The sequence below is a fragment of the Chlorocebus sabaeus genome, chromosome X, assembly GCF_047675955.1.
Source record: "Chlorocebus sabaeus isolate Y175 chromosome X, mChlSab1.0.hap1, whole genome shotgun sequence".
Taxonomy (NCBI): Eukaryota; Metazoa; Chordata; class Mammalia; order Primates; family Cercopithecidae; genus Chlorocebus; species Chlorocebus sabaeus.
In genome coordinates this window covers 77,464,449-77,487,979 of record NC_132933.1, presented here as the reverse complement: position 1 = coordinate 77,487,979, position 23,531 = coordinate 77,464,449, and the positions used below count along the sequence as shown (strand labels likewise).

Genomic DNA, 23,531 nt, shown 5'->3' with positions numbered 1-23,531 from the left:
CTCAGCCTCCCGAGTAGAGTAGTTGGGACTACAGGTGCCTGCCACCATGACTGGTTAATTTTTTTGTATGTTTGGTAGGGACGGGGTTTCACCTTGTTAGCCAGGATGGACACGATCTCCTGACTTCATGATCCGCCCGCCTCGGCCTCCCAAAGTGCTGTTGAGTGATCTTCTTAATCCTGAATTCTTATTTGATTGCACTGTGGTCTGGAGAGGCTGGTTTTTATGATTTTTGTTCTTTTGCATTTGCTGAGGAGTGTTTTACTTCCAATTATGTGGTCAATTTTAGAATAAGTGCTATGTGGTGCTGAGAAGAATGTTTATTCTGTTGATTTGGGGGTGGAGAGTTCTGTAGATGTCTATTAGGTCTGCTTGGTGCCCAGCTGAGTTCAAGTCCTGAATATCCTTGTTAATTTTCTGTCTCGTGATCTGTCTAATATTGACAGTGGTGTGTTAAAGTCTCCCACTATTATTGTGTGGGAGTCTAGGTCTCTTTGTAGGTCTCAAAGAACTTGCTTTATGAATCTGGGTGCTCCTGTATTGGGAGCATATACATTTAGAATAGTTAACTCTTCTTGTTGCATTGATCTCTTTACCATTAGGTTATGTCCTTCTTTGTCTTTTTTGATCTGTGTTGGTTTAAAGTCTGTTTTATCAGAGACTAGGTTTGTAACCCCCCCCTGCTTTTTAATTTTTTTTTGCTTTCCATTTGCTTCATAAATATTCCTGTATCCCTTTATTTTGAATCTGTGTGTGTCTCTGCATGTGAGATGGGTGTCCTGAATACAGCACACCAATGAGTCTTGACTGTTTATCCAATTTGCCTGTCTGTGTCTTTCATTTGGGGCATTTAACCCATTTACATTTAAGGTCAATATTGTTATATGTGAATTTGATCCTGTCATCATGATGCTAGCTGGTTATTTTGCACATTACTTGATGCAGTTTCTTCATAGTGTCATTTTTTTTTTTGTATTTTGGTATGTTTTTGCAGTGGCTGGTACCAGTTTTTCCTTTCTATATTTAGTATTTCCTTTGGGATCTCTTGTAAAGCAGGCCTGGTGGTGACAAAATCCCTCAGCATTTGCTTGTCTGGAAAGGATATTATTTCTCTTTTGCTTGTGAAGCTTAGTTTGGCTGGATATGAAATTCTGGGTTGAAATTCTTTTCTTTAAGAATGTTGAATATTGGCCCCCACCCTCTTCTGGCTTGTAGGGTTTCTGCAGAGACATCCATTATAAGTCTGATGGCCTTCCCTTTGTGGGTAATCTGACCTTTCTAACTGGTTGCCCTTAACATTTTTTCCTTCATTTCTACCTTGGTGCATCTGACGATTATGTTTTGGGGTTGCACTTTCTCGAAGAGTGTCTTAGTTGTGTTATCTGTATTTCCTGAATTTGAATGTTGGCCTGTCTTGCTAGGTTTGGATCATTCTCCTGGATATTATCATGAAGTGTGTTTTCCAACTTGGTTCCATTCTCCCCCTCATTTTCAGGTACACCAGTCAATCATAGGTTTGGTCTTTTCACATAGTCCCATATTTCTTTGAGGCTTTGTTTGTTCCTTTTCATTATTTTTTTTTTTCTCTAATCTTGTCTTCACGCTTTATTTCATTAAGTTGATCTTCAATCTTTGATATCCTTTCTTTCGCTTGATCGATTTGGCTATTGATACTTGTGTATGCTTCACGAAGTTTTCGTACTGTGTTTTTCAGCTCCATCAGATCATTTATGTTTTTCTCTAAACTAGTTACTCTAGTAGCAGTTCCTGTAACTTTTTATCAAGGTTCTTAGCTTCCTTGCATTGGGTTAGAACATCCTCCTTTAGCTGCAATAGTTTGTTATTATCAACCTTCTCAAGTCTACTTCTGTCAATTCATCAAACTCATTCTCCATCCAGTTTTGTGCCCTTGCGCATGGAGTTGTGATCCTTTGGAGGAGAAGAGGCATTCCAGTTTTTGGAATTTTCAGCAGTTTTGTGCTGTTTTTTCTCATCTTGTTGGATGTATGTACCTTTGATCTTTGATACTGATGACCTTTGGATGAGGTTTTTGCGTGGGTGTCCTTTTTTTGATGTTTATGTTATTGCTTACTTTGTTATTTTTCCTTCTAACCATCACACCTCTCTTCTGCAGGTCTGCTGGAGTTTACTGGAGGTCAATTCCAGACCCTGTTTGCCTGGGTATCACCAGCAGAGGCTGCAGAACAGCAAAGATTGTTGCCTGCTTTTTTTTTTCTGGAAGCTTCATCCCAGTGGGGCACCTGCCAGATGCCAGTCAGAGCGTTCCTGTGTGAGGTGTCTGTAGACCCCTGCTGGGAGGTATCTCCCAGTCAGGAGACATGAAGGTCAGGGGCCCACTTGAGGGGCAGTCTATCCCTTTGCAGAGCTCGAGCACTGTGCTGGGAGATCTGCTATTCTGTTCAGAGCTGGCAGGCAGGAGCATTTAGTCTGTCGAAGCTGTGCCAACAGCCGCCCCTTCCCCTAGGTGCTCTGTGCCAGGGAGATGGGAATTTTATCTATAAGCCCCTGACTGGGGCTGCTGCTTTTCTTTTACACATGCTTTGCCCAGTGAGGAGGAATCTAGAGAGGCAGTTTGGCCACAGTGAGTTTGCCGCGCTGTGGTGGCTTCCACCCATTCCGAACTTCCTGGCAGCTTCGTTTACACTATGAGGGAAAGCAGCCTATTCAAGCCTCAGTAATGATTAACACCCTTCTCCTCACCAAGCTCGAGTGCTCCAGGTTGAGTTCAGACTGCCCTGCTGGCAGTGAGAATTTTAAGTCTGTGGGTCTTAGCTTACTGGGCTTCATGGGGGTGGGACCTGCTAAGCAAGACCACGTGGCTCCCTGACTTCAGCCCTCTTTCCAGGGGAGTGAATGGTTCTGTCTCCCTGGGCTTCCAGGTGCCACTGGGGTATGAAATAAAACTCCTGCAGCTAGCTTGGTGTCTTCCCAAACAGCTGTCCAGTTTTGTGGTTACAACCCAGGGCCCCGGTGGTGTGGGCACACGAGGGAATCTCCTTGTTTGCGGGTTGCAAAAACCGTGAGAAAAGTGTAGTATCTGGACCAGATAGCACAATTCCTCATGGCTTCCCTTAAGGGAAGGTTCGTGGCCCCTTGCACTTCCCAGGTGAGGCAACGCTCCACCCTGCCTCTGCTTGCCCTCCGTGGGCTGTACCCACTGTCTAACCAGTCCCAATGCAATGAACCAGATACCTCAGTTGGAAATGCAGAAATCACCCACCTTCTGTGTTGTACTCACTGGGAGCTGCAGACCAGAGCTGTTCCTATTGAGTCATTTTGCTAGATCGCAAAAGCTCTTTTTTATTTACCTACATATTTACCACTTTTGGTGTTTTCTGTTTGTGTAGATTTAGATTTCCATTAGGTATTATTTTTCTTATACCTGAAGGACTTCCTATTTCTTGTAGTGCACATCTCTCAGTAATGAATTATTTCAGCTTTTGTGTGTCTGAAAAGTTGCAAAAGTTCACCTATACTTTTGAAAGACATTTCACTGTTATAGAATCCTAGGTTGGCAGCATTTTTTCTTTCAGTACTTTAAAAATGTTTCTTCACTGTCTTTATTGGATTTCTTTGATGAGAAATCTGCTGTTATTCTTCCATTTGTACTTAATATAATTACTGACTATGTAGGATTTACATCTGCCATTTTGCTATTTGTTTTCTATATGTCTTTTATTTCCATTACTGCCTTGTTTTATGTTATTTAGATTATTTTCTGTTGTACCTGTTTTGGAGATCCTCAAGACCAACTCTAGGACTCATAGTACCCAGAAGTCATTATATTCATGGCTATAGCTTATTACAGCAAAAAGATGCAAGGCAATATCAGCACAGGGAATAGGCACATGTGGCACAGTCTGGAGGAAACCAGGCAGGTGCAAACTTCCAAGAGTAGTTTGCAGTGGAATTGTATAGGATTCATTTAATTCCTCTATCTACAATTTGTAGGAACACGTGTGAAGTGTGGTCTACCTGAGAGCTCATTTTAGCCTAATATTCAAGTTTTTTTAGTGGGGTTTGGTCACATAGGCACGCAGTGCCTGCATGGTTGACTCCAGTTACCAAAACAGACCACCAGAAAGAAAACAGGTGTTCCCCATAAGTCACATTATTTTACAGACTATTTAAAAAAAAAATTTTTTTTTAGTTTGAATATATTTTGGTGTACAAGTCATTGCTGGTTACATGGATAAATTGTATAGTGTTGAAGTCTGAGATTTTAGTAACCCATCATTCGAGTAGTGTACATTGTACTGAATATGTAGTTTTTTAAAATCCCTTACTCCCCTTCCACCTTTCCCCTTCTCAGTCTCCAAAGTCCATTATTCCACTGTGTATGCCTTTGCATACACATAGTTTAGCTCCCACTTATAACTGAGAACATACAGTTTTGGGTTTTCTATTCCTGAGTTATTTCACTTAGAATAATGGCCTCTGGCTCCATTCAAGTTGCTGCAACAGACATTATTTCATTCTTTTTTATGGCTGAGTAGTATTCCATGGTGTTGTATATGTAACACATTTTTTTTTTTTTGAGACAGGGTCTCACTCTTGCCCAGGCTGGAGTGCTGTGGCATGATCAGGCCTCACTGCAGCCACTATCCCCCGTAAAATGATCATCCTGCCTCAGCCCCCAGAGTAGCATGCGCCTCACACCTGGCCAATTTTTTTTTTTTTTTTTTTTTTTTTTTGGAATTTTAGTAGAAATGAGGTCTCACTATGTTGCCTAGGGTAGTCTTGAACTCCTGGACTCAAGTGATCCTCCCACCTTGCCCTTCAAAAGTTCTGGGATTACAGATATGAGCCACTGCACCTAGCCTACTACATTTTCTTGATCCACTCATTGGTGGATGGACATTCAGGTTGGTTCCATAGTTTTGCAGTTGTGAATTTTGCTACAATAAACATATGCATACAAGTGTATTTTTGATATAATTAATTCTTTTTCTTTGGGTAGATACGCAGTAGTGGGATCACTTCACTGAATGGTAGATCTACTACTTTTAGTTCTTTAAGAAATCTCGGCTTTTTTCCGAGGAAGCCGGTGTTGCCGAGATTGCCAAAATGCTTTGGAGTTTTTAACTGAATCTAAGAAAAGTCCAAAATAGATTTGAGACTGTAAAAACAGAAACTGCAGCAAGGGGGATTCAGTGCCAATGCATCAACAAAAAAGACAGCCAGAGTTAGTGGAAGGAAATCTTCCTGTTTTCGTGTTCCCCACGGAGCTCATATTTTATGCATATGATCAGTCAACACATAAGCAAGTGTTGACACTGTACAATCCCTATGAGTTTGCCTCAAAGTTCAAAGTTTTGTGTACTACTCCAAATAAGTATGTTGTCGTTGATGCTGCAGGTGCAGTAAAGCCTCAGTGTTGTGTGGATATTGTGATTCGTCATAGAGATGTTCAATCCTGTCACTATGGTGTAATAGACAAATTCCGGCTTCAAGTTTCTAAGCAAAGCCAGAGGAAGGCTTTGGGAAGAAAAGAGGTTGTTGCTACTCTTCTCCCATCAGCAAAAGAACAACAAAAGGAAGAAGAGGAAAAAAGAATAAAGGAACATTTAACTGGAAGTTTATTTTTTGAGCAGTCGTTTCAACCAGAAAACAGAGCTGTCTCCTCAGGACCTAGTTTACTAACTGTCTTCCTGGGAGTGGTGTGCATTGCAGCCCTGATGCTGCCTACAATGGGGGATGTGGAATCGCTGGTGCCTCTCTACCTCCACTTAAGTGTGAATCAAAAATTAGTGGCTGCTTATATCTTAGGTCTTATCACAATGGCCATACTTAGAACATGAGCAAGAATTTCAGTTGACTTCTGAAGTAAATCTATCTTGAAAATATGAATGTGGACTGCCTTTTATCTCTATTTCACTCCATTAACATGCTACAAACTATTGAATGATTTCAAGTAATTGCAAATGTATAATATATATTTTAAATTATAATTTAATTTGAAGGACTGCAGAACATTATTTTATAGACAGCAAGGATGCTTCTGAGTGACACCTAGGAAATTATTTGAAGAAATTCTTTTTATACCTATACCTGTTGTGCAAGAGACTTTAAAACATTTGTTATTTGCTCACCTTTTTTTTCCAGTTCACTTTGATTGCTAGGGGTCATGTATGCTTTGAAGTTACAGGACTAAAAGAACAAACTGACCGGCCTAAAACTAAAATGACATTTATTCCCTAGCTACAAACATCAGCGTTATTATGTTAATCATACCTTACCCTCTATCATTATAAGCGGTTGCCATGGTGTTTCTAAAAGTAAGTGTTTTACCATTAATGTGTAGAGGGGAACAAAGCATAAAGTACTAAGGGATCATGCTTATCCTAGGGTCTCACAGAAGACAGGACATATTAATCTTGTGAATTACAGAATGGGTTGTGGTCCAGACACCAAGAATCATAGGGGTTTTTTTAAAAAACCTAATGGAAGTAGGGTGACCTCTCTCTTTGGTCTAAGAGTTCTAAAGGAAGGTAGGCATCTGTTTAATTAGTTGGTTCACCCTGGCTTTACCTCTGGTTAATGCTTTGTGTTAACAGGAAGGAAAAATCACTTTATCTTTTCTTCCAAGCCCCTTCCCCGCCTGACTTGCCCAGACTGGGATTACCAGATACCAGGTGATTTATGTGGAGATGATTTTTCACCTTTAAACTCTAAGCCAAGTGTAGGAAACTCTTCATAGCTGTGTCGATTTTATATCAGTCACTGAGACTCTTTTTTAAGTTTTTATTTATTATTAAGACAACGTTGCCAAAAAAAATCCCCTAAGCACAACTATTTACATTTCTTTATAGCCTTTTCTGATCTCTAACACATATATGCAGTTTTAACTGTTACTGTCTTAGTAACTGATCTTTTGTCTAAGGATTTTTACCTGAAAGCACAATGCATTAAGAGTCTCTTGAAAATCATCTTTCAGATCTTTTTACAGAATGAATTTATGCACTGCTACAAACACAAATGTATGCCTGAGGTTGGTTTTTGCAGAAAATAGTCTCCGCTTCTAAAAACTTCTATGTCTAGTCTTCCATAGGAAATCCTCACTGCTTAACCATGTGAGGAGCCTAAGTCATTAAACGGATCATGTCTGTACATTGTGTAATGAATGAAAAGCACATAAATGTAATCTACTTTGAACTTTGTAAAAATTATGTGTGGAGGCTATTCTTATTTATCCATCTCAAGTCCTGTGTGTGCACGTGTGCGCAAGTGCACATACGTGTATGTATGTGTGTATAATAACACATTGTAAAGAACAGAAATTACTTTAAAAAATAAACAGAAATGGAGACCTGAAAAGAAAAAAAAAAAAGAAATCTCCATACTATTTTCCATAGAGGTTGTACTAATTTACATTGTGACCGGCAGTGTTTAAGCATTCCCTCTTCACCACATCCACATCCACATCTGTTATTTTTTTGACGTTTTAATAATGGCCTTTCCTGTAGGGGTAAGGTGGTATCAGATTGTGGTTTTAATTTGCTTTTTCCTGATGATTAGTGATGTTGAGTATTTTTTCTTGTTTGTTCGCCATTTGTATATCTTCTTTTGAAAAATGTCTATTCATGTCATATGCCCACTTTTTGATGGGACTTTTTTTTTGTTGATTTGTTTGAGTTCCTTGTATATTCTGGATATTGGACCTTTGTTGGATGCATAGTTTGCAAATATTTTCTTTCATTCTGTTCATTGTCTGTGTACTCTATTTCTTTTGCTGTGCAGAAACTTTAGTTTAATTAGGTCCCATTTATTTATTTTTGTTTTTGTTGCATTTTCTTTTGAGGCCATATTTGTTGGGAACAGGCTGCAAAATCTGGCCATAAACTGGCCCCCAAACTGGCCATAAGCAAAATCTCTGCAGCACTGTGACATGCTCGTGATGGCCTTGACACCCACGCTGGAAGGTTGTCAGTTTACTGGAATGAGGGCAAGGAACACCTGGCCCACCTAGGGCAGAAAACCACTTAAGGCATTCTTAAACCACAAACAATAGCATGAGCAATCTGTACCTTAATTAAGGACATGTTCATGCTGCAGATAACTAGCCAGAGCCCATCCCTTTACCTCGGCCCATCCCTTTATTTCCCATAAGGAATACTTTTAGTTAATCTATAATCTATAGAAATAGGGGAGCTTGGAAGCACCAGGGTAACAATGGGACAAGTGTGGACTCTGGTTCGTTCCACCTTGGAACCTTTTCACACTAATGATGAGGAGGAAGGAAAGTATAACGAGTAGCAGAAGAGGTGACAGAGCAGGTTTGTTTGCCAGCTAAAGCGGCAAAGGAGGGAGAGGTTCATCCTTACCCTTCTCCAACCCCTCCTTATTTTGAAGAAAAAGAGTGGTCTGGCCCTGCAGACCTTTCTTTTCTGGAGGATACTGGGTGAAAATAGTTTCCCCAGTGACTGTTCAAGCAGCGCCTTGAGCAACCACTCTCAGTTCTATTCAGGCAGGAATTCAGCAAACTAGATGAGGGGTGATTTAGAGGCTTGGCAGTTCCCTGTTAGAATATACCACCCAGATCAACAGGGAAATATACTTACATTTGAGCCTTTTCCTTTTAAAACTGGGAAACGCCATGAGGGGCCCATCCCAGACCCCATTCCAAACTGGGACATTTCTGGCTCAGGCCATTCCCTCACCCCTGTACAATGTCTGTCCCCTGCCACAGCCAGTAGTGCCGCAGTAGATTTATGCTGCAAAAAAAGCTGTGAGCGTTCTTCCTGGGACTCCCACAAAAAGTTCCAACAGGGGTCTGTGGACCTTTGCTAGCAGGGACGATGGGATTACTTCTAGGAAGGTCTAGTTTAAATTTAAAAGGGGTACAAATACAAACAGGAGTCATTGATTCAGATTACAATGGGGAAATTCAGATTGTATATCTACTTCTGTTCCCTGGAAAGCAGAGCCAGGGGAGCATATAGCACAGCTCCTGATTGTGCCGTATGTGGAAATGGGGAGAAGTGAAATTAAATGAACAGGAGGATTTGGAAGCACAAATAAACAAGGCAGAGCAGCTTATTGGGTGAATCAAATTACTGATAAATGTCCTACCTGTGAAATAACTATTCAGGGAAAGAAATTTAAAGGTTTGGTAAATACAGGAGCAGACATTTCAATTATTTCTCTACAGCACTGGCCGTCCACATGGCCAGTTCATCAACCCACTCAATTTAACATAGTTGGAGTTGGTAAAGCCCCTGAAGTATATCCAAGTAGTTATATTTTGCCTTGTGAAGGGCCCGATGAACAACCTGGGACTATTCAGCTAATTATAACTTCTGTACCTATAGATTTATGGGGAAGAGATTTATTACAATGCTCAGTTATGATTTCATACAGATGAACAACTGATGACAAAAACAAACAAGGGGGAGAAACAGGGATTACAGGACAGCCCATATATAATTGAATCTAACATTGTTAGCTTTAAATTTTTTGAGCCTCCCTAAAGGCCAGATGTTATCAGCAGCTGAACAGCATCTACAGAAACCAGCTGCAAAGACAAAAGCAGAACAACTGGTTTAGTAGAGAGATCCAATAACAAAAAGTTGGGAAATAGGTAAAATAATAACTTGGGGTAGAGGTTATGCTTGTGTTTCTCCAGGCCAAAATCAACAGCCGATTTGGATACCATCAAGAAACCTGAAAGCTTATCATGAGCCAGATGCCAAGGAAGAGATTCCAAGAGGATCCTGAGAACCTCCCGGTTGCAGTCATGTCGAGACTGACGCTGATGAGGACCCCAACTGTCATGAACAACACCCGTCGAACACAGCCATCCACCTTGGGACAGATCAAGAAGCTGTCAGAGATGGTGGAAGAAAACCTGAGGAAAGTGGGACAACCAGTCACAATGAGTAATTTAATGGTAGCTATGATAGCATATCATATCACCACTGCCATGAGTATTCCTTCAACAAGGGCTGACACAGAGATCAATTATACATATTGGGCATATTTATCAATCTTGGCTGGCAATAATGCCTGGATGTGATTACTCTATGACACAGTTACACATGCTTTCTGGTCTCAATATTTACCGTAATAAATCTGCTCCTATAATTGAGGCATACCGCCCTCAAAAGCCTATTTGTAAACAAATTTGAACTTGGCCAGAAAAAATGAACATACTTGTTTAGGAAGATTGCATTGCAGAACAGGCAGAGATGCTGCGCAATGATTCCTATGGAATCATTATTGATCGGTCCCCTAAGGGGGTGTTTAGCTTGAATTGCATTTCTCAGTCTGTGTGTCACAGCCACACTGTGTTCAGCTGGTCTGAACAAAATGGTCAGATGGTACAAATGGTACAAAGTACAGCAAGAGTTCCTATTATCTAGAACCATGGCGGTATAGTGGCACCTCAACCTCAAATGATATAGCCCATTGTAAGAGCTAAACATAAGAATCTGTGGAAACTATTAATAGCTTTTAATAAAATCAAAATTTGGGAAAGAATAAAAAAGCATCTAGAAGGACACTCTGCAAACTTGTCTTTGGATATTGCCAAAAAAAAAAAAAAAAAAAAAAACCCAACAACAAACAACAAATATTTAAAGCATCCCAGGCACACCTGACCTTAATGCCAGGAACTGGAGTGCTTGAAGTAGCTGCAGACAGATTGGCAGCTACTAACCCATTAAAATGGATAACAACACTTAGAAGCTCTGTGATTTCAATGATAATTGTGCTTTTAATTTGTGTTGTTTGTTTTTATATAGTCTGCAGATGCAGATCCTGATTCCTGGGAGAAGTAGCTCACCATGAGAAAGCTGCCTTTGCTTTTATCACTTTGCAAAACAAAGAAAGGGGACACGTTGGGAACAGGCCCCAAAATCTGCCCATAAACTGGTCCCAAAACTAGCCATAAACAAAATCTCTGCAGCACTGTGACATGCTCTTGATGGCCTTGACACCCACGCTGGAAGGTTGTGGGTTTACCGGAATGAGGGCAAGGAACACCTGGCCCACCCATGGCAGAAAACTACTTAAGGCATTCTTAAACCACAAACAAAAGCATGAGTAATTTGTGCCTTAAGGACATGTTCATGCTGCAGATAATTAGCCAGAGCCCATCCCTTTACCTCGGCCCATTCTTTATTTCCCATAAGGACCCCTGATTTCCCACTCCACACTCTATATTTCTCTGTGTGTGTCTTTAATTCCTCTAGTGCCACTGGGTTAGGGTCTCCCCGACCAAGCTAGTCTCGGCACATATTCATAAATTCTTTGCCTGGGCCAATGTCCAGAAGAGTTTTTCATAGGTTTTCTCCTGGAATTTTAATGTTTTCACATCTTAGATTTAAGTATTTGATCCATCTTGAGTTGATTTTTATATAAGGTGAGATATAGGGATCCAGTGTCATTCTTCTACATGTGGATATCCAGTTAACCCAGCACAATTTATTAAATAGTGTCTTTTTCTCAATTTATGTTTTTGTATGCTTTGTTGGAGATCTGTAGGTTGTAGGTGTTTGGCTTTATTTCTGGGTTCTCTATTCTGTTTCATTTCTGTATCTACTTTTATGCCAGTACTATGATGTTTTAGTAACTATAGTCTTGTAGTATAATTTGAAGTTAGGTAATGTGATGACTGCAGATTGGCTATTTTTGCTTAGAATTGCTTTGGCTATTTGTACTCTTTTGTGGTTCCCTATGAATTTTAGGATTAACTTTTTAAATCTTTAAAAAATAATGTTGGGATTTTGATAGGAATTACATTGAATCTGTAGATTGCTTTGGGCTGTATTCTCATTTTCACAATATTAATTCTTTCAATCGATGAGCATGGGATGTGTTTTCATTTGTGACATCTACGATTTCTTTTAGTACTTTTGTAGATGTCATTGTAGAGATATTTTACCTCATTGGTTAAGTATATTCCTAGTTTATTTATTTATTATTTATTAATTTATTTATTTAGCTATTGTAACAGGGATTGAGTTCCTGATTTCCTTCTCAACTTGGTCATTGGTTATAGCAGGGCTACTGATTTGTGTACACTGATTTTGTAACTTGAGACTTTACTGAGTTTGTTTATCAAATATAGTTGTATTTTGGAGGAGTCTTTAGGGATTTCTAGGTACAAAATCCTATCTTTGGCAAACAGCAATATTTTGACTCCTTCTTTTCCAATTTGAATACCCTTTATTTCTTTCTCTTGCCTGATTGCTCTGGCAATGAATTCCAGTATTATGTTAAATAGAGGTAGTAAAAGTGGCCATCCTTGACTTCTTCCAGTCTCAGCGGGAATGCTTTCAACTTTTCCTGATTCACTATGATAAGGTCTGTAGGTTTGTCATATATGGCTTTTATTATTTTGAGGTATGTCCCTTCTATGCTTAGTTTGTTAAGGATTTTTATCATAAAGGTATGCTGGATTTTATTGAATGCTTTCTCTGAACCTGTTGAGATGATCATATGGTTTTTGTTTTAATTCTGTTTATGTGATGTATCACATTTATTGACTGACTTGTGTTAAACCATTCCTGCATCCCTAGGATGAAACCCACTTTATCATGGTTTATTATCTTTTTTGGGGTGCTGTTAGATTTGGTTTGCTAGTATTTTTGTGAGGTTGTTTGCATCTGTGTTCATCAGGGATATTGGTCTGTCATTTTTTTTTTGTTTGTTTTTATGTCCTTTAATGTTTTTCATATCAGGGTGATACTGGTTTCATCAAATGAGTTAGGGAAATTTCCCTGTTAATCTTTTGTAATAGTTTCAGTAGGATTGGTACCAATTATTCTTTCAATGTCTGGTATAATTCAGCTGTGAATCATCTGGAACTGGGCTTTATTTTTGGCAATTTTTAACTTACTGATTCAGTCTTGCTGCTTGTTATTGGTCTGTTCAGGGTATATATTTCTTCCTGATTTAATTTAGGAAGGCCATATGTTTCAAGGAATTTATTCATTTCCTCTAGATTTTCTAGTTGTATGCGTACAGGTGTTCACAGTAGTTTCAGATGATCTTTTGTATTTCTGTGGTGTCAGTTTTGATGTCTCCATTTTCATTTCTAATTGAGCTTATTTGTATCTTCTCTCTTCTTTTCTTGGTTAATTTACCTAATGCTCTATCAATTTTTTTTAATCTTTCCAAAGAATCATGTCTTTGTTTCATTGATCTTTTTGAGATCATTTTATTTTTGTTTCAGTGTCATTTAGTTGTGTTCTGATCTTTGTTATTTCTTTTCTTCTGCTGGCTTTTAGTTTGGTTTGTTCTTGTTTTTCTAGTTCCTTGAGGTGTGACCTTAGGTTGTCAATTTGTGATGTTTCAGACTTTTTAATGTAGGCATTTAGTGCTATAGACTTTCCTCTTAGCACTGCTTTTGCTGTAACTCAGGGATTTTAATAAGTTTTGTCATTATTATGTTTTATTCCACTGTGGCCTGAAAAGTTACTGGGTATGATTTCAATTTATTAAAAATTTTTTGAGACTTGTGGCCTATTATATGCTCTATTTGGACAATGTTTTATGTGCTGATGAAGAGAAAGTATATTCTTTTGTTCTTGGGTAGAAGTTCTGTAAATATCTGTTAGGTCTGTTTGTTCTGGAGTACAGCTTAAATTCAGTGTTTCTTTGTTGACTTTCTGCCTTGATGATCTGTCCAGTGCTGTCAGTGGAGTGCTGAAGTTCCCCACTATTATTGTGTTGCTGTCTATGTCTTTTCTTAGGACTAGTAGTAATTGTTTTATGAATCTGGGAGCTCCAGAGTTAGGTGCATGTATATTTAGGATTGTAATTTTTTTTTTGTGGGATCAATCCCTTTATCATTTTATGATGACTTTCTTTGTATTTTTTTTATTGTTGTTGCTTTAAAATTTGGTTTTTCTGATATAAAAATAGGTACTCCTGCTTTCTTTTGGTTTCCATTTGCATTGAGTATATATTCTATCCCTTGTACCTTGAGTCTACATGAGTCCTTACATATTAGGCAAGTCTCTTGAAGATAGCATACATTTGGTTTGTGATTTTTAAACTCTATTCTGCCAATCTGTATCTTTTAAGTGGAGCATTTAGGCCATTTATATTCAAGGTTAATGTTGGAGTGTGAGGTGCTGTTCTATTCATCATATTAGTTGATACCTATATTTCGTTTTCTTCATTGTGTTATTGTTTCATAGGCCCTGTGAGTTTTATGCTTTCAAGAGGTTCTATTTTGTTGCATATTGACCTTCTGTTTCAAGATTTAGAGCTAATTTTAGCATTTCTTGTAGAGCTGGTCTGCTAGTCATAAATTCTCTCAGCATTTGTTTGTCAGAAAAAGACTGTTTATCTTCCATTTATGAGACTTAGTTTTGCTGGATACAAAATTCTTGGCTGATAGTCATTCTGTTTAAGGAGGCTAAAGATAGGACCCCAATCCCTTCTGGCTTATAAAGTTTCTGCTTAGAAGCCTGCTGTTAGTCTGATGGTTTTCCTTCTTAGGTTACCTGATGCTTTTATCTCACTTCTCTTTGAGTTTAGAAAGCCTAATGACTATTGGCTTTGGTGATATCCTTTTTGCAATGAATCTCTCAGGATTTCTCTCAGGTTTCTTGTGTTTGGATATCTAAATCTCTATCAAAGAGCTTTTCCTCAGTTATTCCCTAAAATAAGTTTTCCAAACTTTTTGCTTTCTCTTCTCCCTCAGGAACACCATTCCTTTTTAGGTTTGGCCCTTTTACACAATCCCATGTTTTTTGGAGACTTTGTTCATTTATTTTGATATTTAAAAAAACTGTCTGATTGAGTTAATTCAAAAGCCTTGTCTTTGAACTCTGAAATTCATTCTTCTACCAGGTCTGATGTATTCTTAAAACTTTCCACTACATTTTGTAATTCCCTAAATGTGTCATTCATTTGCAAAAGTTCTGATTGTTTTTTCTTTAAAATATCCGTCTTTTAGAAAATTTTTCATTCATATTCTGAATTTTTTTTAACATTTCTTCATATTGTTTTTTACATTTCTTTTGTATCTCCTTGAGTAGCTTAACAATCAACCTTTTGGATTTTTTATCTGTTTTTTCAATGATTTCTTCTTGGTTTGTATCCATTCTTGGAGAGTTAGTGTGAATTTTTTAGGATGTTATAGAACTCTATTTTGTCACATTGCTAAAATTACTTTTTTGGTTTCTTCTCATTTGGCTAGACTATTTCTTCTGATTATTCTTGAATTGATTTTTTATTCAGCTGTGTTTTAAAAATTTCTTTCCTCCCTTAAGGATTTGAGTTTAATGATTACAGTTTATTGTAGCCTATTCAGTTCTTGGTGCTTTCAAGGCTGAAGACTGTATGAGTTCCTTGGTTATATAGAGTCTTTGTATGTTAACTTTCCCAGATGCTTGTTTTAGTAGCAATGTGCTTGTTATATGAGTAAGTTCACTGTTTCCTGTGGGGTTGGAGTGGCAGAGGTATCTTTTGAAACTTGTCTCTTTCCCCTGTAGCCTGTACTTTTTTATGTATTTATTTTTCTTCTGTATTTTATTTATGGGGTTGAATAGTTTATGCTTTAGGTCAGTAGAGGGGGCGTCCTCAGATAGAAACTGGCTGTGGCTAAAACAGGTGGATAAATAGAATACCTCATGGTAGGAAGAGGTCCCAGCCTTGAAAACAGTGGCTGGAGGAGCTCTCAGTGTAATGCACTAAGGTCTTATCGGGGGAAGGGTGGGAGCCATGTCAGCTCCCCTGCCAGGCCAGCCACAAAGCAATCCCATTGCCAGTCACACTCCTGACTCAGTGTTTCAGCTATTCAGATCAGAAAGGTACCTGTTTTTATCTACAAGAATATTGATATTCCAAGTAGAGAAGTATTGTGACTCTACTTCTCATGTAAGCCCGAACCTGGAGGGCACTATTTCTGTGGGGATACAGTCACCTTGAAGTGTTCCAGAAAAGCTGTCTACAGATGCACCCATGCTGAGCTCCCATGATGGAAGCCCAGGCTTTGTCTTCAATGGTGGATGAGTGGGAAAAGAAGTCCCCTTCTCCAAGACCCTTCACAAGCACCAGGGCTGCCTGCCTGTTAAGGTAGAGCCACAGACTTTCCCTGCTGAGCCCGGCACCATACCTGTGCCTCTGCTGAAGGAAACTTCCCAAAAGTAGAAATTTCTGGAATGCAAGGCCTTCCATCTGGATTTTTTTTTGTTGTTGTTGTTCTACAAGCGAGCTCCCTTGATGTGGTACACTGCCACTTCCCCTAGGAGTAGGAGTCCCTGAGAGCCAGACTACTCTGAATGCTGCTGCTTCTCTAGGTTTAGCTGCCCATTGGAGCTGGCACATTCCAGGCTGGTGCTGGGGAATGTCTGCAAGGGATCCAGTGATATGGCCTGTCTTCAAGTCTCCCAGCAGTGGGTATCAACACCAGCACTGATGGGGGCAGCAGGGGAGTGATGTCGACTCTTTGAGATTCCTCGGTTATAAATAGCCTTAGTATGACGGCTTTCTGTAATGCCAGTTGCAGTAGTAATGATCTGATCATGTAGACAGACTCAGGACCTCCTGGTTAGCCGGGGTGCTGCAGGCAGTGGTGATAACTGAGGTCACACACAAGTTTTTTCCTTTCTAGACATGGTTATTCTATGTGGAGATGTTGTAGTGGACTGTATTGGTTGGCCTCCAGCCAAGAGATGGCGCTTGCAAGAGAGCACCAGCTGTGGTGGTAGAGGTGGGATTTGTGCTTGCTTTATATTACCCAGGGGAGGTACTTTGGTGTCTCAGGCAATGGTGGGACCATAGAGCTCCTAAAAGTTTCTGTGTTTTGTGTCAAGCTACCAGTGAGGGTGGAGGGGTAAAGGCAGGTGTGGGCTATGTCAGGCTGGTCTATACTCTGTCTTCCACATGCTGCACAAGCAGTGGCCCTCACAGATATATAGACAAATTTGTACACTGTGGGTAAAAGTTCCAAGTATGCAAAATAACCTTATTAGTTAGAACATTCCAAGATCTCAATGCCCAGTAGCTGGACAAGGACCATTCATGACAATAGACCCTTCTGAAAATATACAAGTTTGAGCAACTCAGACCTGCTGAGTCAACTGTTTCCTGTACAGTCTACCTTCCTGGCCCTAGGCTCAGACTCTCTTAAAGGAAAACTATTGTATTTTATAATAGATATATTAATAATGTTAGCATGAGAATGTCCAACATTTGGAGGAGCTGGTGCAAGATACAGACCTGAAGAAGCAATTAATCCACCCATAAAGCCATTGTATACATCTTCATATTTTCTTCATATTTTTGTAGTAATTTGATTGCTTCTTCCCTTGGTCTAATGATATTTATGCTTTATGATAAACTTACCTAGAGTTATTTAGCATATTAATTAGCTGGTGGTTAACTAGATCTAGTTCCTCCTCAAGCCAATAATTTTTCACTGATATTACATCCTGAGGAGGCTTTAATTAAATTTCACAATATATAAAATTACCATTATTTGTATTATATGACCTATTAACATAAGGTAATGTAATCTTACCAGCAATGCTAATGTTATACCGTATCATGCAATGGTAGTAATACAGTTCTGTTTCATTCCACAAGTCAGTAAGAGTTATTATACCTTACCCAACATAATTGGCTCTTGGCCACTTAGCACATGTTCTTAGGGACAGGTGTCATCACAAGGGACCAGGATTCCTTTATTTCCAGGTTCCAAGTAAGATGGTAACTGATGGCTTTAACACAGACTGGGTGGCTTTAACAGCAGAAATTTATTTTCTCACAGTTCTGGAGGCTAGAAGTCCAATATTAAGGTGTTGACAGGCTTAGTGTCTTCTGACATCTCTCTTTGGCTTCAGGTACCCACCTTCTTGCTTGTCCTTACAGGATCTTTCCTCTGTGTATGTGACTCTGGTTTCTCTTTGTGTATCCAAATGTTCTCTTCATATAAGGACACCAGTCAGATTGGGTTAGGGCCCATCCTAAAGGCCTCATTTTTACTAAATTGACTCTTTAAAGGCCCTATCTCCAAATATAGTAACATCCTGAGGTACTGGGAGTTAGGGCTTCAACACAGGAATTTTGGGCAGGGACACAATTCAGCCCATAACATATGAGGACAAAACTATTCATATTGTCATGATTTTACTGAAATGTTCCATTGTTTACTGTTATGTACCATCTCTTTCTCATGGCAGGTATGAGTGTAATTCACAATGATTCCTATTTCTGTGAACTGCACTACAGGGTACAACTTATTTTGAACCATTCTTGGAGTGAGGGCAGGCAGAGTATACCAATGTAAATTACTCTTAACCTACTAATCTGCTATCTTTATGGATTTGGCTATTCTGAACATTTGGTATAAATGGAATCATGTAATATTTCATCAATTTCATTTAATTTTCATGTATGATATGAGGAAAGACAGTGACTTTACTCTTTTGCCTGTGGTTATTTGGTTGTTCCAGCACCAGTTGTTGAAAAGACCATTCATTCTCCATTAAATTGTCTTGGCATCCTTGACAAGAATCAGTTGTCCACAAATGTAAGGGTTTATTGCTGGATTCTCAATTCTATTTTATTGCTCTATGTCTCTATTGTTATGCCAGTTTTGATTGCTGTAGTTTTGTAGTAAGTTTTTAAATCAGGGGCTACGAGTCCTCCTACTTTGTTTTTCTTTATCAGGATTGTTTTGGCTATTTGGGCCTTGAAATTTGTTATTAATTTTAGGATTAACGTTTCAATTTCTACGAAATGGGTCATTTGGAATTTGATAGGGATTGCATTGAATCTGTAAGTCATTTTGGGTAGTATTGACATCTTAATAGTAAGTCTTTCAGTCTATAAACATGGAATGCCTTTTTATTTAGGTCTTCTTTAACTTATTTCAATAATGTTTTGTAGTTTTCAGTGTACAAGCCTTGCACCTCCTTTGTTAAATTTATTCCTAAATATTTTCTTCTTTTTGATGCTATTGTAAATGGAATTGTTTTCTTCATTTTGTATTGCTTATTGCTAATATAGATGTACAGAGGTTTTGTGTGTTAATTGTGTATCCTGCAACTTTGCTGAATTCATTTATTAGCTTTAACTATTTTTTTTAGATGTGTGTATTCTTTAGGATTTTCCACATATAATATCATGTCATTAGCATATAGAGATAGTTTTACTTCTTCCTTTCCAATTTGGATGCTTTCTATTTCTTTTCTAATTGCTGTAGCTAGAACATCCATTACAATGTTTAATAAAATTGGTGAAAGCAAACAGTCTTGTACTGTTACAGGTCTTAGGAAAAACAATTCAGACTCTCACCATTGAGTATCATTATAAAATATACCTCTTTATCTCTATTAACACATTTTGTTTAAACTACTTTGGCTTATAATAGTATAGTCTCTCCAGTTTTCTTATGGTTTATCTTTGTATGATATACCTTTTTCCATCGTTATACTTTCTATCCACTTTTATCTTTGAACCTAAAGTATCTCTCCTTAGATAAGATACAGTTGGATATTATTTCATCCATTCGTGCAATCTCTGACTTTTGATTGGATTGCTTAATCTATTTACATTTAATATTGTTAATATAGTTGGATTTGTGTCTGCAATTTTGCTTTTTCTTTTCTGCATATGTTGCGCCTTTCTTGTTCCTCTGTTCCCTTTTTTCTACTTTCTTTTGCATTAAGTGAATATTTTATAATGTTACAATTTAATTATTCTATTTTTACTACATTTTTATTAGTTTCTTATGGGTTACTTTAGACTCTCCCTGTACATCTCAACTTACCAGAATCTGCTAAATATTCTATTAGAGATAGGAAAAGCCAGTATTTTTTCTACTCTCACACACTTAACACAACATTTATGATACCAGATGTGTAGGAATTTCTCTCCACACACCAAGCAATCAGTTATCCAGCATATACCAGCACACACATCAGTTCAATTCAATTCTAACACTATCAACCTGGAGATAATGTCAGATCTCACAGGTTAAGTGCTCAGTCTCACAAGACTGCCTTACTTCACATGCCAGTGGCATACCCAAGTGGTTTTACCTGTGTTTATGACCGACCAGCTATATCATATTTTTTATACAAAATTTTAATTTGTAATTTTTGTGAGTACATAGTAGGTATATACGTTTATGGGGTACATGAGGTGTTTTGATATAGGTGTGTGATGCATAATAATCACATCATGGAGAATGGGGTATCCACCCCCTTAACCATTTATCTTTTGTGTTACAAACAATCCAGTTATACTCTTTTAGATATTTAAGAATGTACACTAAAGTAATTATTGACTGTAGTCACCTTGTCGTGCTATCAAATAGTAGGTCTTATTCATTCTTTCTGACTACAATTTTACACCCATTAAACATCATCAAATCCCCTCACCAGCCCCACTCCCTTTCCCAGCCTCTAGTAACTGACCTTTTACTCCCTATCTCCATGGTACAACTCTATTGATTTTAGATCCCAGAAATAAGTGAGAACATACAAAGTTTGTCTTTCTGTGCCTGGCTCATTTAATTTGACATAATGACCTCCAGTTCCATACATGTTGTTGCAAATGACTAGATCTCATTGATTTTCATGGCTTAATAGTAGTGCATTGTATATATGTACTTTTTTTAACTTTTATTTTAAGTTCAGGGTACAAGTGTAGGTTTGTTACTTAGGTAAACTTATGTCATAGAAGTTTGTTGTACAGATTATTTCATCACCCACGTATTAAGCCTAGTACCCATTAGTTATTTATCCTAATCCTCTCCTTCTTCCCACCCTCCACCTTCTGAAAGGCCCCAGTGTTTGTTGTTCCCCTCTACGTGTCCATGTATTCTCATCATTTAGCTCCCACTTAAAAGTGAGAACATGAGTTATTTGGTTTTCTACTCCTGTGTTAGTTTGCTAAGGATAATGGCCTTTAGTTCCATCCACATCTCTGCAAAGGATATGATCTCATTATTTCTTATGGCTACATAGTATTCCATGGTGCATATGTACCACATTTTCTTTATTTATTCTGTTATTGATGGGCAGTTAGGTTGATTCCATTTCTTTGCTATTGTGAATAGTGCTGCAATGAACATACATGTGCATGTGTCTTTATAATAGAATGATTTATATTCCTTTGGGTATATACCCAGTAATGGGATTGCTAGGTTGAATGGTATTTTTGTCTTTAGGTCTTTGAGGAATCACCACATGGTCTTCCACAATTGCTGAAATAATTTACATTCCCACCAATGGTGTGTAAGCATTCCTTTTATTCCATAACCTCCCCAGCATTTGTTATATTCTGATATTTTAATAACAGCCATTCTGACTGGTGTGAGATGGTATCTCATTGTGGTTTTGCTTTGCATTTCTCTAATGATCAGTGATGTTGAGCTTTTTTTCATATAATTGTTGGTTGGATGTATGTCTTCTTTTGAAAAGTGTCTGTTCATGTCCTTTGCCCACTTTTTAATGGAGTTGTTTTTTTCCTTGTAAATTTGTTTAAGTTCTTATAGACACTGGATATTAGGCTTTTGTTAAATGCATAGTTTCAAAAAATTTTCTCCCATTCTGTAGGTTTTCTGTTTACTCTGCTGATAGTTTCTTTTGCTGTGCAGAAGCTCTTTAGTTTGATTAGATTTCATTTTTCTATCTTTGCTTTTGTTGCAATTGCTTTTGACATTTTCATCATGAAATCTTTGCCTGGGTGTATGTCCTGAATTGTATTGCCTAGGTTGTCTTCCCGGTTTTTATAGTTTTGGGTTTTACATTTAAGTCTTTAATCCGTCTTAAGCTAATTTTGTATACGGTGTAAGGAAGGGGTCTAGTTTCAATCTTCTGCCTATGTCTAGTCTGTTATCTCAGCACCATTTATTGAATAAGGAATTCTTTCCCTATTGCTTGCTTTTGTCAAGTTTCTCGAAGGTCAGATAGTTTTGGGTGTACAGTCTTATTTCCAGCTTCTGTATTCTGTTTCTTTGGTCTATGTGTCTGTTTTTGTACCAATACCATGCTATTTTGGTTATTGTAGCCCTGTAGTAGAGTTTAGGTTTGAGTAGCATGATGCCTCCAGCTTTGTTCTTTTTTGCTTTGGATTGCCTTTGCTATTCTGGCTCCTTGTTGGTTTGATATGAATTTTAAAATAGTTTCCTCTAGTTCTGTTTAGAATGCCAATGGTAGTTTAATAGGTAGTTTAATAACATTGAGTCTGTAAATTGCTTTGGGCAGCATGGCCATTTTAATGGTATTGATTCTTCCTGTCCATGAACATGAAATGATTTTCCATTTGTTTGTGTTATCTCTGATTTCTTGGAGCAGTGGTCTGTAGTTCTCCTTGTAGAGATATTTTACCTCTCTCATAAGCTGTATTCCTAGGTATTTTATTCTTTTTGTGGCAATTGTGAATGACAGTTTGTTCCTGATTTGGCTCTTGGCTTTACTGTTGTTGGTATGCTAGTGATTCTTGTACATTGATTTTGTATCCTGAGACTTTGCTGAAGTTGTTTATCAGCTCGAGAAGCTTTTGGGCTGAGGCTTTGGGGTTTTCTAGATATAGGATCACGTCATCTCCAAACAGAGATAGTTTGACTTCCTCTATTTGTATTTGCATGCCTTTTATTTCTTTCTGTTGCTTGACTGTCCTGGCCAGAACTTTCTATGCTCTGCTTCTGTGTTCTAATAGTATGTTAAATGGGATTGATGAGAAAGGGTATTTTGTAAAAATTCTACTTTAAGTTCTAGGATACATGTGCAGAACATGCAGGTTTGATACATAGGTATACATGTGCCATGGTGGTTTGCTGTACCTATCAACCCATCATCTAGGTTTTAAGCCCCACATGCATTAGGTATTTGTGCTAATGCTCTCCCTCCACTTGTCCCCCAACCCCTGACAGGCCCCGGTGTGTGATGTGTCACTCCCTGTGTCTGTGTGTTCTCATTGTTCAACTTCCACCTATGAGTGAGAACATGTGGTGTTTGGTTTTTTGTTCCTGTGTTAGTTAGATGAGAATGATGGCTTCCAGCTTCATCCATGTCCCTGCAAAGGACATAAGCTCATTCCTTTTCAATGGCTGCATAGTATTCCATGGTGTATATGTTCCACGTTTTCTTTTTCCAGTCTATCATTGATGGGCATTTGTTTTGGTTCCAAGTCTTTGCTATTGTAAATTGTGCTGCAGTAAACATACATGTGCATGTGTCTTTGTAGTAGAATGATTTATAATCCTTTGGGTATATACCCAGTAATGGGATTGCTGGGTCAAATGGTATTTCTGGTTCTAGATTTTTGAGGAATCACCACACTGTCTTCCACAATGGTTGAATTAATTTACACTCCCACCAACGGTGTAAAAGCAGAGAAAGGGCATTGTTGTCTTTTGCCTGTTTTCAAGGCGAATGCTTCCAGCTTTTACTCGTTTAGTATGATATTGCCTCTGGGTTTGTCATATATGGCTCTTATTATTTTGAGGTATGTTCCATCAATACCTAGTTTATTGAGTTTTTAACATGAAGGGATGTTGAATTTTATTGAAGGCCTTTTATACATCTATTAAGATAATA

At 38.2% G+C, this 23,531-nt stretch overlaps 2 protein-coding genes across 2 annotated transcripts in view; one reads left to right on the top strand and one right to left on the bottom strand.

Annotated features, from left to right (window-relative positions):
* Positions 1–5,871, top strand: MOSPD1 (motile sperm domain containing 1). Its single transcript, XM_073013560.1, has one exon. The coding sequence runs from the start codon at positions 5,181–5,183 to the stop codon at positions 5,820–5,822; it is 642 nt and encodes a 213-aa protein (XP_072869661.1). The 5' UTR covers positions 1–5,180; the 3' UTR covers positions 5,823–5,871.
* Positions 5,872–8,707: 2,836 nt separating this feature from the next.
* The window catches only part of ZDHHC15 (zDHHC palmitoyltransferase 15), a 204,858-nt gene continuing 190,034 nt past the window's right edge, over positions 8,708–23,531 (bottom strand). Inside the window, exon 12 of the mRNA XM_037989509.2 lies at positions 8,708–9,868. The gene's annotated coding sequence lies outside the window, so the exon portion shown is untranslated. The remainder of the gene's footprint in view (positions 9,869–23,531) is intronic.